This window comes from Spodoptera frugiperda, chromosome 25 (assembly GCF_023101765.2).
Source record: "Spodoptera frugiperda isolate SF20-4 chromosome 25, AGI-APGP_CSIRO_Sfru_2.0, whole genome shotgun sequence".
Lineage (NCBI taxonomy): Eukaryota > Metazoa > Arthropoda > Insecta > Lepidoptera > Noctuidae > Spodoptera > Spodoptera frugiperda.
Genome location: NC_064236.1, coordinates 7,533,685 through 7,551,608, shown reverse-complemented (window position 1 = coordinate 7,551,608; position 17,924 = coordinate 7,533,685). Strand labels below are relative to the sequence as shown.

Below are 17,924 nucleotides of genomic sequence, written 5' to 3'. Positions count from 1 at the left end.
TAAGAATATAACGATTCCTCTTTTTATACATGGGTTTATTGAATACTATGATGGTATATTATATGGGAAATTATGTGTATGGGTAAAGAGCAGAGTAATGTATGCCACGCAAACTTGGAGATGGAAAAATCATTAAGATTCATACCAACAATATATTAATTAAAACACAATAAATTTTCAGGCATATCTGCATTATCTGTGACGATGCTTGGTGCTTTGGTCCTGGTTGGGGGCATCGGTGGGTGGGCTGTATTGACATCAGAGGGGGTCCCAATACTAAATACGCCGCAGGAGTGGGTGTGGTCTATTGCACCCTCGCCTACGTTTAATAATCTGGTGAGATTGCAGACAAACATTTTTTATACATATAAGTAGGTATATTGGTAAGCGTACAAATGAATTTTGGACAGGGATGTACTTAGATGATCTTATTGGTTACAAAATTGTTACAGTAGAACTCCAATTATCCGAACTCCGACTATCCGAATCACAAAAATTGTCCAAAAAAAGTATAAGTGCGCTATTATTCTCCCCCCCCCCCGCGAAGCCAGTGTTTGCGCGTCAAGTCTTGACTTGACTTGTCTTAACTTGCCGTTGTGCCTACACTGACTTCCCCCCGCAATTTAATTCAATAAAAAAATAGTGCAATATCAAAACGTAGCTTTTATTCTCTTCAATGGCAATTTTTTTAAAAAAAATCCGATTATCCGAATATTTGATTATCCGAATGGGTCCCGGACCCCATTAATTCGGATATTTGGAGTTCTACTGTAGTAAGAATCGTAGTTTAACATAGAGAAGTAAGTATTTACAGTACTTTTAGAACACACATAACTGCTTCTTACCAATCTAAGCTTAGATATGAAAATAAATAAGTACATAAAACTATATTAATAGATGTAAGTCTTAAGTAACATAAAATAAAATACTTATTCTAGGCAGTGGCATGTCAAGACGGTACATTATGGTGCTATCAAATAGTGTTCAGCACGGTGCACGGGTTGTACCGCGAGAGGTACGCTTACAGGGAGAACATGACTGACGTCATCATACAACACCTCACCACCGGCAACAAAGTGCGCATCAAATGCCACGATAGAGTGCAGAAGATTGCTATTTACAAACATAGACTTGCTGTAAGTATGTTCTAGAAATTACTGGTGATCTAAGCCTAAATCTTGGCTGGTACTAATTAAAAATGTTGTTTTAATGTACACTACTGCTTTGACTATAATGAATGAATTCCACTACACAGTTGACGCGGTAGCTGGGCAACCTGCTGCCATGCAATGGGTAGCGGGTTCGATTCCCGCATTGCTTATAAGTATCAATTCCCGCACTGCTCACAACTATGAGCCCCAAACGTGGCTTGAAACCAATTGAGTTACCTTGTTAAACAGTTATGAGAGTAAGCCTCCAAACTTACTTAACTTACGTCTTATACCAGATAATAAACACATACGTTCTCAAGTTAATGAAACTCTACGTAAATTCCAGGTTCAATTACCAGAACGCGTCGTTGTATATGAACAGGGTGATGTGGAAGGTATGCTGTACAGGGTAAGAGAGAAACTGCCTCAGAAGACGGAGTGCTCGCTACTAGTAGCTACCAGCGACGCTTTACTTTTGTGTCAGGTAATTTAAAATTGCTATGTACATTTTTTATATTTCGACCTTATGTCCATCTAAAAAGGTATAAAATTGCTTGACTATTGTCTCTCTGCACGAAATAGGCGTCATATAATTCTTTTTTACCTAACTACACACCTATATTATATTCTATTTCATTCCAGGATACCAAACTGTCAATAATTGGGCGACAAATACCGAAATCATGGACCGTTCCTGCCCCAATACGTTATGTGAAAGTGACCACGCTATACTTTGAAGAAGTTCTGCTGTTAGGATTAATGAATGGACAGGTAAAACAATTACATAGAAAAGATACAGACGGAAAAACAGGCTAAATGTTGTAACAGAATCTTGTTAGTTCAACACAGCCACAAACTGAACGCCAAATGCTAAATTATGTACTGAATTAAAATAAGTCAATTATGTCCAATGTTCCTACTACCTTATCTTCAATCAATTCGTATCGGTAACTAGTAATTTAATGGAAATACAGTACCCGCATAATAATGTACGACATTTCAATAACTAAAATTGTACTCACATCTGCCATCTGGTGCTACACTACACAATGGGTACACAACACGCTTTCCTGCCTTCACAAGCACTGGGCTACATAATAATATTCAAATAAAAATCCTCAAGTATTTGCATTTAGCAACACAGTCCAATGGGAATGAAACGAGATACGGCTAAGTAATAAAAGAGTTGCTCATGCATCTGATTGGAAACTGCAAGGGTCCTAATTCTGACTGGCGTAGCCTTGAAAACTGACCAGATGGACCCAGCAGAAGGGTTGTGGACACATCTGTCGTTCAGCGTCCAGTTACATGTTGATAGAAATCTAGTTTTGCAAAGTATATTGAGAGAGGATTAATAAAAGATTTGTTCGCGCATGAACTTGAAATTTCGAGGGGTCTGTCACAATTAGCTACTGTTGTTTGCTGGCCTTGGTGAGGTCCAGGTGTGCGGGCTAGTCCGCAGCTGGCGCCCAGTATCTAGATTTAATACAATGGACGATCAAATAAAACACATTGATTGCATGAATAGCGCCACGTGTCCTTTGTCCAGCCATTTCCCATGAGAAATCAGAGTCCACGTGTACCCGTAATCGTGGCTATTTATTGTGCTACCCTCGATCATGACTATGTACTCAACTGCTTAATTATATACCTTTCTTGGGTCCCGTTGAGAATAAAAAACTCCATGTACAGTAGCTTTTATGTGCATCTGATTGGCTGTTGAAGATTGATACTATTTATGTGCAAAATTCTTCCCCAGAAGAACATTTAGTCTACTGAGCAATCCGTAAACCGACTCCATAAATCTAATTGGAAAAGAACATATTATTATGTTTCTATTTAGTTAGCCAACATTAGAGGTTAGACATGCTATGTTAGTGACTTAAAAACTCCCTGTTTTGATTCCAGATATGGCAGGTCGAGCCCTGGCAAGGCAGTGCTAAGATGGTGCTTCACACTCCAGCATCAGTGCGATGCCTAGACGTGAGCGCTTCCCGCGCCTACCTCGCCGTCGTCGACGAGTCCTCAGTCTGCAGAGTGTATAAACTAGCTACCAGTGAACTGCTATTTACGGTGAGCAGCATTTTTAGTTTCAGAATAACATGAATCTCTTAATGTTATGTTGCGGAAGTATCTCATTTACCCTAGAGACTAGCATATTGACCATAATACATGTCACTAATTAGTGCCCAAAATAATGACCAGCTTTTCAGGCTCAAAGATCAAAAGACCTAGTTTTAATATTTATTCGCTAGTGCAGTAAAAGAGCACGTGGCTCGGCACGTGCTATCTGTGCATGCCATATGTCAACAATGGCACCCGCTATTATAAGGGATTCATAATGATAGCCCTTCAAAGACTAACAGTTGTTACTTAATAGGTTCTCTCATTTAGCTATCTACGAACTAAAAAGCTAGTTATGCTTTAATATCATGTACATTTTGGCAGTCGTCAAAAGGGGTGGTAGGATTTTAGCCAGAACATCCAGTTATGAATACAGGATAAACCAATGTGTTGACTCCGGTCTTTTACACTTTGTTTCTTAAAATACAACCAGCTTCCGAAGTACTCATTCGGTCCGAATTACACATCTCCAAAAATTAAGACTCAAAGTCTACCCTTCCCATGTAGAAGTCTATCGACAACGGTTTTCATTCACCTGATAACGATAATAAATGTATTACAGGAGGAGAACATATCCTCAGTGTCGTGGAACTCCTGGTGTGACGAGCTGCTGAGTTTATCTGGTGGTGGTCTACTTTCTATAAAGGCCTGCCACTTCCCTCCTGCCACACAACCGCTGGCTGGCTCCGTTGTTGGGTTCCAGGTGAGAAGATGTTATTTTGTATAGGTACTGAATGTCCCAGGAGTCGATGTTCAACCGACACCGGATAATTCATACAATCGGATGAATCTGATAACTTAACTGATCACTTGATGTCGGTTTGACGTCGTCTTCTGGCATGCCCTGTTCACGTTCGGACGGATCCAAATGCGACTGTCGAGCAAGGGATCTCGTATATCTGCAGGATTCTATCTTGTTAAGAGGCTTTGGAAGTCTTTGGGTACATGGCGATATACTTATCTTCTATTACATAGTATCTCTAACAGAAATGGACTGCCATGGATAACTACTCCTTTTGGTTTTAGAAAAGATTTTGTTTGACTTTTTATTAAATTCTTAATAATCTAGTGTAATCTTCTCTTGTAAAGCCAACGGTCTCAGTAATCTTGTAAATAAAAAAAGTATGGCTGATTCCTATAAAATGAAAGTTAATAAAGCAGAAGGTAGATTTCTCTCTGAAAGGTCGAGTGGCACTCAATGTCAACTACTCAAATTAAGAATACCACGTGTCTTCGAGCACGTGGAACGAAATTGGGTCAAATTACGTTATCCCATGTACATCTACTTGCCCCTAACACGTGGAACCAAATCAGGTCGACCCACATAAGGTGACCTCAGAACACGTGGTCTACTGAGCAAAAAATAACAATGGGCAATAGGTACTAGATGAGGAAGTATAATCTTAGGAAAAATACCCCAATTCTACAAATACAAAAGGCACATACAATACCATCAAAGACAAGGACAAAGGTCCCTATCTTCTATTATTTTCAAACCTTGACCTTGATAGACCCTAATCGCTATTGAAGGCACCCTCCTAACACAAAATGGGTCAAGTCGACTTAAGTTCTACGCATAATATGTATTTTTCTCTATGTAAGTACAAAGACGCCTTTATTATATTTGTCTATTTGTCTTCAGGGTGGACGAGTATTTTGCTTGCAAGCTAATTCGATGCAAACTATCAACGTGCCACTTTCGCATGCCGTTCATCAATACATTCACCATAAAAAGTTCAAGTAAGTACTCCTACATAGATCTGAATTCTACTAGATTGATTATTACCACAGCGACTGGTTATATTTTGCTCAAGTTGGAAGTGCCATCGAAATTCTAATAAGAAAAATCTAGAGTCAAATGTGTTTTCCACCGTTAAGAACTTAAACGATAACGATAGAAGAAATGAAATAAATTTATTATTAAGGAACCACAAAATCGTGTACTGGTTACGGCATTAAAATGGCACAGTATATACTATTGTAATTTTATACTTTGTAAGGGCAAAGGGGAAATCATTTGTACTTCTTTACATTGGCCGTTTTTTGTGAGCTCCTTTAAAATCAGTTTAAAGCCGTCGACAGATCAATGTGATGAGAACATTAACCAGTCCAGTTAATAATATATCCATTATCCAGCCCATGGTCCAGTTCGTATTTTGTGCCCCCATAATAGTCTGGATAAAAGCTCTTTTGTATTCTTATAAGTGTATGAGAGCACCCCGTATTACTAGTATTTCGTTGTATTGAAAAGCAAATGATAAAATTTGCGTTTCAACAGCGTACAATAATATCGTATTTAAATAATACAGTCTGATCTATTATTTGGCAAATCTTTTCAATACATGGACCGTTACAGCTGCAAAATTTTGCAAAACATTTTTGTTCTTATTGGAATGGCGTAATCCGGTCCTGCTTCGCAGTTGCCGCGAGGGTTGGGACCCCTCCGCTTTGGCTGTGGGTATATAAGCCGGCGCGGGGCGAGCGGTGGTCACAGTAGCTTGAGGTTCCACCATAGTCAGTTGTGTTCATTCTCCGCGTTCTCCAGTTGCCTGGAAAATTTTCTAAGTCAATAAAATTAAAGTTCAGTGTTCTTCAAATTAATTCAAAGTTCTTCTCATTAAATTCAACTGGCCGCGAATTAAATAAATTTCGTGTTCCTGCAATCAAAATTGAGTGGTTAATTTGGAAAATACTACTGTTTCTATTGGTCATTAAATTAATCCAAAGTTATCTCGAAGCAAAGTGGTTTACAATAGTTTCTACTTTTGCTTCGTAACTAGACTTCAATACCGATAAAACTTCACGATGGCAGCGGACACGGACATCGTTGTACCTGATATTTTTTTGTAAGTACATTTTTTATAATTAACTTATAAAATATATTTTTTCTTATTTTTTTCTTTGTTGAAGTATTGGAATATTTTTGTCAATTTTTTCTATGTTGCTAATTTGTTTGAACATTGCAGATTTTTGTATTTTTGACGCAAGAGCCCGATATTAGTGGCGTGGAGGAGAATGAGTAAGGCGATTCAACATCAACTCGCCTAGATTATACGGTACGTTAATGACTATAAACAATTTTCCTTGTAAATTAAAACAGTTTATATTCTATAAATGTAAGTACTTTTAGGACATTTTTACTAAAGTTTTTATTTTTTTTACAGATAATGTAAGATTACACGTTTGAAAGTTCGAGCGGATTCCTGTTGGTTCCGGTGTTCAACTCCTCTTAACATGAAAACTGGCCGCTTGCTGACTGCTGAAGAAATGATCCTGGTATGCAGTGCTGAACCACCACCGAGTCACCACAGCTAAAATGTACATGCGTAGGCCCAAAATTCAAGGTAACCGTTGTCATAATTATTAATCCGCATAATAGACTAAGTATAATTTAAGTGTGCATAACATTTGCAGTTTCTAATGATAGAATTTTCAGAAATTCATCATTTTGTCTCCTACGTAATTCTAGATTTCATAGAGTTTCCATAAAAATGTGTTTTAATATTTGGCTAGACATGCGACTCGGTCTTTTTGGTAATATATCTTTGGCGCTATTTTCGGCATTTTTAATCCAAAAATGTAATTGTTCGTGAAATGTATTTTTGACTATGAAGTCTAATTTTATAGTTGTTCAGTATTCCAACTTTCCCAAGTGTTTTATGCTCATGCAAATTATGCGTATTTTTATAAGGATTTATATTATGCGGATTTGTAATCCAGACAATCCGGTTCCACATAGAAACTTAGAAATAGAATTCAAAATTGTATTGGCGACTCAGGATACATGTTATGTAAATTCGATCCATCATTATACCGTTTGCGCTACTGTTCAATATGGGAACCAATCTGAATATCTCTAATTTTTAAGCAGCTTCGCGGTTTTTTATGCTTTGCGTTATTTTCGGCTACGCGCTCTTTTTGTTTCGACGTCAGATTATTAAAATCCAACCATCAATAATTTTAGACCTGACATGACTAAAATGACTAATGACTATTCGAACAAATTTTATTAAAAAACGCAAAGTTCAAAAAATAATTTTACTTATTAATATTTCTGGACACATTGAAATTTTCAAAGTATTTTCATCTTTAGGCTTGAAGGTATGACAGTTTGGTTTAAAATCAAAAAAATACAAACAAATAGAATCATATTAGTTCTTAAAAAAAGTTACAAAAAGTACCACGTTAACATATTTGAAAGAGATAAATATATTAGATTGGTAGGACTAACATCACGGGTCACAAAGTCGCATACCTATCTGTTCTATAATATTTTAATATTATAAGTCGGGTAAATGCAATACTAAATATAAAAATAGATTTATAACACAGTTTCCTTGCGTCTTAATCATAAAGAAATTCCATCATGGCATCATGGTTTATAAATATTATGCTTTTTATAGCTTAATACTTATATAATTATTATATCGCGCAGAAATCAAATTATCCTTCTTCAACAAATAATATTCATACAGGAAAAATGAAATATGTCATTCATGTCCATGATTTAATAACATTCCCATTAATTAATAGTTTCGTTCCATGAAACAAAAATATTCCCAAAAATTCATATTCGCTCCATGATACAAAAATATTACCAAAAATTAATAGGTGCGCACTATGATACAAAAAAATCCCAAAAAATTATAGTTTTACTAATATGAAAAAATCCATAAAATAATAGTTTCATTCCATGATACAAAAAGATTCCCAAAAAATAATAGGTTTGCTCCATAATATGGAAAGTATCCTAAAAATTAATAGATTTGCTCGATAATATCGAAAGATTCCCATAAATTAATAGTTTCGTTCCATGGTACAAAAAGATTCCCAAAAAATAATAGTTTTGCTCCATAATATAACAAGATTCCCATAAATTAGTAGTTTCGCCCCATTATATGATAAAATCCTATAAAATAATAGTTTCGTTTCATGATACAAAAAAAACCCAAAAAATTATAGTTTCGGTCCATGATACAAAACTGTTCTCAAAAATTAATAGTTTCTCTTCATGATACAAATCTTTTCCCAAAAATTAATAGTTTCGCTCCATATTACAAAATTATTCCCAAAAATTTATAGTTTCGCTCCATGATACAAAAATATTCCCTAAAATTAATAGTTTCGCTCCATGATACAACACTGTTTCCAAAAATTAATAGTTTCTCTCCCAGATACAAATCTTTTCTCAAAAATTAATAGTTTCGCTCCATGATACAAAACTGTTCCCAAAAATTAATAGTTTCTCTCCATGATACAAAACTATACCCAAAAATTAATGGTTTCGTTCCATCATACAAAACTGTACCCAAAATTAATAGTTTCTCTCCATGATACAAAACTGTTCCCAAAAATTTATAGTTTCTCTCCATGATACAAATCTTTTCCCAAAAATTAATAGTTTCGCTGCATCATACAAAGCTGTACCAAAAATGTATAGTTTCGTTCCATCACACAAAACTGTAACCAAAATTAATAGTTTCGCTCCATGATACAAAACTATTCCCAAAAATTAATAGTTTCGTTCCATCATACAAAACTGTAACCAAAATTAGTAGTTTCGTTTCATGATACAAAATATTCCCAAAAATTAATAGTTTCTCTCTATGATACAAAACTATTCCCAAAAATTAATAGTTTCTCTCCATGATACAAATCTTTTCCCAAAAATTAATAGTGTCGCTCCATGATACAAAACTATTCCCAAAAATTTATAGTTTCGCTCCATGATACAAAACTATTCCCAAAAATTAATAGTTTCGCTCCATCATACAAAAGATTCCCTAAAATTAATAGTTTCGTTCCATCATACAAAACTGTACCCAAAATTAATAGTTTCGCTCCATGATATAAAAGATTCCCAAAAATTAATAGTTTCGTTCCATGATACAAAACTGTAACCAAAATTAATAGTTTCGTTTCATGATACAAAATATTCCCAAAAATTAATAGTTTCTCTCTATGATACAAAACTATTCCCAAAAATTAATAGTTTCTCTCTATGATACAAATCTTTTCCCAAAAATTAATAGTGTCGCTCCATGATACAAAACTATTCCCAAAAATTTATAGTTTCGCTCCATGATACAAAACTATTCCCAAAAATTAATAGTTTCGCTCCATCATACAAAAGATTCCCTAAAATTAATAGTTTCGTTCCATCATACAAAACTGTACCCAAAATTAATAGTTTCGCTCCATGATACAAAAGATTCCCAAAAATTAATAGTTTCGTTCCATCATACAAAACTGTACCCAAAATTAATAGTTCCGTTCCATGATACAAAATATTCTCAAAAATTAATAGTTTTATTCCATGATACAAAATATTCCCAATAATTAATAGTTTCGCTCCATGATACAAAATATTCCCAAAAATTAATAGTTTCGCTCCATGATACAAAATATTCCCAAAAATTAATAGTTTCGTTCCATCATACAAAACTGTACCCAAAATTAATAGTTTCGTTCCATGATACAAAATATTCCCAAAAATTAATAGTTTCGCTCCATGATACAAAATATTCCCAAAAATTAATAGTTTCGCTCCATGATACAAAATATTCCCAAAAATTTATAGTTTCTCTCCATGATACAAAATATTCCCAAAAATTAATAGTTTCGTTCCATCATACAAAACTGTACCCAAAATTAATAGTTTCTCTTCATGATACAAAATATTCCCAAAAATTAATAGGTTCGCTCCATGCTACAAAATATTCCTAAAAATTAATAGTTTCGCTCCATGATACAAAACTATTCCCAAAAATTTATAGTTTCGTTCCATGATACAAAATATTTCCAAAAATTAATAGTTTCTCTCCATGATAGAAAATATTCCCAAAAATTAATAGTTTCGCTCCTGATACAAAACTATTCCCAAAAATTAATAGTTTCGCTCCATGATACAAAACTATTCCCAAAAATTAATAGTTTCGCTCCAAGATACAAAAGATTCCCAAAAAATTATAGTTTCGCCCTATAATATGAACAAATCCCATAAGATAATAGTTTCGCTCCATGATACAAAACTATTCCCAAAAATTCATAGTTTCGCCCTATAATATAAAAAGTCCCATAAAATTAAAGTTTCATTCCATGATACTAAAAGATTCCCAAAAATTAATAGGATTGCCCCATAATATTGAGCTTTTCTTAATTTGCTTGCTCCATGCACCTACCATTGGTTCTTCATTGCATCACCTGAAGGTTTGGCTGGTAGAGAATGCCTACGGCATGAAGCCCACCTCATATATACACTCATGTGCATGAAGAATTAATTAAATAAATAAATAAATATGAAAAAAATCCCATAAATTAATAGTTTGGCTTCATACAATGAAAAGATTCCCATAAATTAATAGATTCGCTCCATATTGTGGAAAGATTCCCATAAATTAATACTTTCCGCTCCATATTGTGGAAAGATTCCCATAAATTAATAGTTTGGCTCCATAAAATTGAAAAGATTCCAAACAATTAATATTTTTGCTTCATAATATGCAAGACTAGTCTTGCTTCAATCTTAAGATATAATCTTATTTCACTACATATTTCCTTAATGAATCATATGGTGCTACAATGCTTTTACCCAGTCAGGCCAAATAACAACAACTTAAGATCTGATGTCACTTACGCTTTGCGTTTATCACATTATTATGTTTTTTGCCACTTTATTATTTTCGGGTGTTTATACACAATCACAAGGACCAAATTATATTATAAATCAAATATTATTCGTACCGAAAATGTGAAAGGTAAATTTGAAACAAAATCGCCAAAAAACGTATTGGATGCTAGCTGACCCGGCAAATTTCGTACCACCTCAAACATTTTTTGCTCAACCTTTAGACCTGCCCTAGACTTCCACAAATTATTCAAGACCAAAATTAACCAAATAGGTCCAGCCGTTCTCGAGTTTTAGCGAGACTAAAGAACAGCAATTGTTTTTTATATATAAAGACTACAGTAATAGCCTTTTCTAATATCCCCGTTTGAAATTCGCCGCTGCATATATTTTTAAATGGGCAAAATTTTCTTGAATCAATTTCGACATTCAGTTTTGCAGCTACTGTGATTGGTTGTGGAACGTAATATAGTAATACGTTTGTGCGACGCTACTAGATGCAGACTAAATGATGACTACTAGTACTTCAATAGAAACAGTACACATGGTCTTTTACCAGAACCAGAAGGACTTGATCCGATTGTATCAGAAACTGGCATAAATAAATTTCATCCTGGGCACCGAAAAATAGGACAAAGAATCCCCATATCTTTTACATGAACTTAATTTTTATGTATACATATTCCATTTGTAATAACTTTTCTGGGTCTGGTAAATGTTTATGTGTATTGTTTCAATTAATGGCGCTTTCCGTGAACTAAACACTCTGAAAAAGTGATTTTGAACTTTATGTAAAAAATGCTATCTATCAACAGCGCTTTCTTTGAACCGAGATATCTACGAACAATATATTCTACCAATAAAGTTTTCAGCAAGACGTGCTTTCTCAGCATAAAGATTTCTGTTAACTATGTTCTCTACAGCTGGCAGTGTCGTACAGACGTATTTCTACATTAAGTTTTGAACTCACTGTAATTAGATAAACAGGACCTAACTTTATATTGGCGCCATCTGGTGAACTCAAAAACAATAGGCATAAACGCAATCCGGCCGTCGGCGTAGGTCAAAAAATAGACAAGATCCGAATTCCAATTGGGTAGTTTCTTAGGTCAAAAATAAATTATTTTGCCTTTTCAATCCAATACAATCGTAGCTCGAGCGTATATCCCGAAATAATCGAAATAAAATGTATTCATTTGACGATATATATATTTTCAGAATTTATAGTAAACTTTAGAGGAATATGTATGCTATTTGACATAAAAAAAATAATGACATTGTAAGCGATCTCCTACAAAATTCATAGAAATGAAACATTTCAGTATTGAATTTGACTAGATGGAAACTACCGCATTCAAACATTTTCCTATCTCTATTATTAGAACTTATGACGGGATATTTACCATGTTTATTAATTTTCATGAGTTTCCGATATTTCGGCACTGTTGCAAGCGCCATGATCACGGATTAACTGGAGTAAATGCGGATGGGTGTTTACAAGCAGACAAATCGTACTCCAGTCAATCCGTGATCATGGCGCTTGCAACAGTGCCGAAATATCGGAAACTCATGAAAATTAATAAACATGGTAAATATCCCGTCATAAGTTCTAATAATAGTGTTAGTGACCATGTCAGTTTAAAAACTTATATTTTCCTATCGATTGTGTAATACCCATTTAATTTCAAACAAAATTATTTTATGGTGCTATTTAAGTATTATATTGTATTATATATATCATTTTGGGTAATTTTTATTATTTTCGCTTTTTCTGCTTCAATATTCGTACAAAATAATTAAAAAAGATAATAGTTCGGCACCGAAACCAAATTTGAATTGGCTCGATTTTTAAAACACTCAAAATAACAAAAAGCATATTAAAGAAAGACTTCAAAACTCCAAGTTTAATTAAAATTCAAAAACACATTTTGTTCTCTCGAAACTATAGAAAGTTTTGTATCGTTCAATTTTCATATCTAGTAGGTACTTTATTTAATTTTAAAAGTTCTCTCATGGCATCCCTTGTGCCTTAGCAATCCAATATTAGCTTTCATCATTTTTTTTATTTGTACAGCTATTTTATCGCTTTTACGCTATTGTAACTAACCGCCGTGCTCAAAGATGTTTAATTTTGCTTAACCCAGTCTTTAGTCATGTTTTAGGGTAGAGTAGCGTTACTAAGGAATAGTTTAAGTAATCATTAAATATCTCTGAGTACGGCTGTTAGGTTACGGTTAGGTTAACATAGTTTGTAACAATAAATTCCCTTTTTTATGAATTTTGGAAATCCTTTCACCAGAAAGTACGCGACCATTGTGACAAAATTAAATTCTTTCGGTAATACGTAGGAAACTAAGGTAGATATAGGTACATAAGCTTAATTTGAACAACATCTACACAACACACTTTTTCCACCATTCCGCCTATTAATACAACCTATCCATCAAATATTACAAATACCCGTAATAGTACGAATGAGAACAACAGATTGACATCGCTGATTGTTTGCATTTGCAAACGTATAATAATACTTAACAATAGTTCCGCGGGCCCAAGCAATAACAGGTTTTAAGTCAACGCTTTGTACAATAATAATATTTCGCTAACATCATAACTTTCAACGTGGTACGAACAGGGAATAACCTAGGTATACATAGGATAAGTGTGTTTATTGATATTTAGTTTAAATAGTTGGGCAGTTTCGATGCAAAAAATCCAATTTTCAATTTTTGAACTTCAAAAAATTTTTTACATATTGGCCCACTGAACAACAGCAGAGATACCAACATTGTCTTCGTTAGTTTTTTTAGCAAATTTTCTAAAGATATTTATTTACATTTTCCAACAAAGAGTAAAAGAGACAGTCTATAGTTTCAGGTAGTGCAGCTGAAATGCTTTACTCTTCTTCATTAATGCTATAATTCGTCAAGGTATCATACATTTTTAGAGGAAATATTATGATATATTGACAAAATATTTCAAGAATGAGGACTTTACAATAGACTTTTTCTTGTGCTCTATTTGCGCATAAGTTATTAAGATAAGGTAAATTATGTAACTGTCATTTCATAACATCACTTTCCGTCCTATATCAGAATCAGGGGGGAAAGTCAGGAGCAGTACGCGGTATTTCAGGGATCGGACTCGAAAGATACATTGTATCCTTCCATTTACTTTCGTATTAATAAGAATACGTGCAACACTTAACATATGTATAGTAATAATAAGTTTATGTTAGATATAAGATCAGTAATAGCAGTCACAATAATCTATCCCTTGGATGGTTTAGCTACTAGGAATAGAATTTATTTAACTACGCTGTTCTATTTCTAGTATCTAAGCTAAATAGGTTATTGAGAGTGCTCGTAAGTCATAGTATCATCAACCGACAGTCGCCCATTCGTAATCGCTACACTTTGATATTATGTAGTATTTTGTTTAAGTCAACACTGGCAGTGGAGATAGTTTAGTAATATTTTTATATGTACATATTACCAAGTTCGAGGTAGCTTGGCGTGTTTACAGTCAATATACCTAGTATACAAGGCACTTATAATGTACGCAACACACGAGGTTACATTATGTACTTAGGATAGTGTTCCGGCTCTAAACAGGAAAAGGAACGGGGTGGTTTTTAGTCAGACAGTCTGACCTTTCCACCTTCAATAAAATAGGACAACCTTTTATATCGACACCTAGTATCATAAACACTTAAGACTACGACAGCTTGTTATACCCATATTGCATGTAATTTTTTTGTAAATTGTTAGGATTGTGCGTGTATTGTAACAGTTAATACCTGGCATCAGCTCTATTATATTTGTAAATACAATATATTCATGTGTTAGATGTAAGATAGTTAAGGCTTCAATGACGTTTCTATTTGAATCAATGTAATAATTGTGTCAGATATAAGTTTATCGAGGCATAAACGCCGAGAGACAAAAAGTACATTTTCAATATTTTTTAACGTATGTAACAGAAAACATAAAAATGTAATAAAAAAAAATAAAAAATATAAAACTAATAAAAAAATAAAAATTTAAAAACGAATAAAAAAAATAAAAAAGTAAAAATGAACAAAAAAATTAACAGAAATAAAAAATGAAAAAAAATTGAAAAAGTAAAAATTAATAAAAAAAATTAAAAAGTATAAAAATAAACAAAAAAAATTAAAAATAAAAAACAAAAAAAAAATTAAAAATATAAAAACTAAAAAAAAAATTAAAAATATAAAACAAAAAAAAAATTAAAAATATAAAACAAAAAAAAATTAAAAATGTAAAACTAAAAAAAAAATTAAAAATGTAAAAATAAATAAAAAATTAAAAAGATATAAAAATAACTAAAAAAAAAATTAAAAAATATAAAAATGAAAAAAATATTAGGATAAGAGGCAAACAATCTAATAATCTTTCATCACATTATAATTAATAACATGTGTTAGATGTAAGTTTTGTACTGGACTTTCTGGTACGATGTCTTTCTTATTGATAATTGTATAAGGCACATAATATCAAATGTAAACAGGTGAGGATACCATTCTCTAAGTTATTAGTATATAAGTGTGTGTTTTCATAGTTTTACTTAGAATTAACACTCATAATATTGCGGGATCTAAACAACTCTTCCACTTACATACCAGCAGACCGACGTTGTATAACATTTCCATCATATCTATTCTCTTAGACTAAGTGTGTGTAATCGTGTGACTTTTGACTTTTGTAGTGTTTTAGATGTAAGGATCGATCGCAGTGGTCATTGTAGAAACGATAATTTGGACTTCTTTGTCTACCACCATAAAATTGTTTGAATGTTTGGCCAACTTGTATTCTATGTATATGGTATCAAAACCCATTTTCCAGTGTACTGACAGTAATCTGACTCGACAAAAATGACTTTAAGAGATTAAATTAGGCTCTATCAAAAATTATGATTAATGTGATATCTTTCGAAACGAAGTAAATTGTACACCGTCCAAAGATCTATGGAAAACATGATGCAAAGCAAAAATGTGAACATGTATCTCTAAAATTGGCTTTTGATTGAAAATCTTGTTTTAAAATTGATATAAAATATTGGTTTTGATCTTTTATTTACTTTGAAATTCTATGCGATCGTTTTATTTTTCTGATTGTGTGTGTAACGATTTCAATGACCAACGAGTGGTAGCATTTTGGCATTTTGGCATTTAATAAACGTTTGGCTTTCTAATTCATGTTTTATTTCGAGACCTACCCTTCCCTCTCCGGAATATTCCATATACCATTTTCCTATGTGTCTTACATAACGTCCAAAAAAAGTATCATTTTGAAATCAGAATCCCATCGACGCCGCTGGATTCAACGAGTCATTATAAGCCCCTGTCGAAGTCGGTACATAGGACAGTTTGTTGCAGGAGCCAATCGCGCAACTGGTTAAAGTACTGAATTGATCCAACATATTATTAAAGTTTACTAAAAGGGATCCAGCAAATCATTAAAGTTTGTTAAAATGATCGAACAAAGCATTAAGCTTTAGTAAAATATCCCAGATAATCGTTAAAGTTTGCTAAAAATATCTAACAAACCATTGAAACTTACTAAAAGGATCGAGCAAAATCATTAAAATTTGGTAAAAACATTTAACAACTCAATAAAGTTTGCTAAAAGGATCCAACGTATCATTAAGTTTGCTTAAAGGATTCAATATATCATAGTTGACTAAAAGCATCCAACAATCCACTAACTTTACTAAACGGATCTAACAAGTCGTTAAAATTTGCTAAAAGCATCCAACAAGTTAATAAAGTTTGCTAAACGGATCCAACAAATCATAAAACTTTGCTAAAATGATCCAACACGTCGTTAAAGTTTGCTAAAAGGATCTAACAATCCAATAAAGTTTACTAACGGCGCATTCCAATAAACTACCGATCGGTAAATTTGCTTACGAGCCGTAGAATTTTGACACATTTTGTATGGAGCTTATGTCAAAATTCTACGGCTCGTAAGCAAATTTACCGATCGGTAGTTTATTGGAATGCGCCGTAAAAGGATCTAACACATGACTAAAGTTTACTAAAAGGATCTAACAAACCAATAAAGTTTACTAAAAGGATCTAACAAACCAATATACAAAAAGGATATTATTAAAATATGCTAGAAAATTTGTAAATTGTGAAGAATATATTATTTAAAATGATTAAATTTAATAATTTATTGACAAAGACAGACTAATGATAGAGATCTTCCAAAGATTTATAAATCTTTTGCTCAATATGTAGTCCAGTCATTTGGTAGTTTTACCTGGAAAGTTTTCCGGGAGTTTTGAAAATTGGTGAATTTATAGATTTGGGTATGCTTTTTTCGAATTTCAACATTGCCACCTCGTACACCCGCCGCTCGCGCCGCCATATTGAAAAAACCGGCCAAGTGCGAGTTGGGCTCGCCCATGAAGTAACAGCAAGTAGATGACATATTATAAAAGTTACAAAATAACTTGGTTTTACATAGTGTTTGTATGAACGACAAAGTTATATTTGCGGTTTATGAAAATGTTTTATTTCTTAAAAACTAATAATGATATCTCGTTCAAACCAATTTTCGTTGTTAGTTTCTATTAAAATCTACAGCATATATATTTTTTAGTTTTCTCACTCTCTTATTTTAAAAGTTAGAGGGGGGGTTATTCCTCTTTGGAAGCGTCTAACTTTTAAACGGTTGATTTCGACGAAAAATAGTTTTAGGAACCTTAATGTCTTTTTTAAAGACCTATCCATAGACACCCATAACGGATATGTTAGCTGAAAAAAAATTTTTTTTGAATCAGTTCCATGTATGATGTGCCCCCCTTTAATTTTTAAATTTAATAATTTTTATTCAAAATTCGAATAGCGGTTATCGAAATTCATCAACCTACAGAGTTTCAAATATGTAGGCCCAACAGTTTCGGAAATAAATGGCTGTGACATACGGACAGACGGATGGACAGACAGACATGACGAATCTATCTGACGTTTTTTATTAATATCTCCGTTCCGA

At 33.3% G+C, this 17,924-nt stretch overlaps 1 protein-coding gene and 1 long non-coding RNA gene across 2 annotated transcripts in view; both read left to right on the top strand.

Moving 5' to 3' along the window:
- The window catches only part of LOC118263389 (intraflagellar transport protein 122 homolog), a 30,469-nt gene that overhangs the window by 2,476 nt on the left and 10,069 nt on the right, over window positions 1-17,924 (top strand). The window contains 7 exon segments of the mRNA XM_050704460.1: window positions 182-336; window positions 939-1,136; window positions 1,498-1,635; window positions 1,794-1,922; window positions 3,060-3,224; window positions 3,838-3,978; window positions 4,918-5,015. Coding sequence (XP_050560417.1) covers window positions 182-336; window positions 939-1,136; window positions 1,498-1,635; window positions 1,794-1,922; window positions 3,060-3,224; window positions 3,838-3,978; window positions 4,918-5,015 — 1,024 coding nt within the window.
- On the top strand, window positions 5,672-16,116 carry LOC118263398 (uncharacterized). Its single transcript, XR_007707148.1, has 3 exons — window positions 5,672-6,121; window positions 6,242-6,331; window positions 6,440-16,116. It is a non-coding gene; the product is annotated as an uncharacterized LOC118263398 (long non-coding RNA).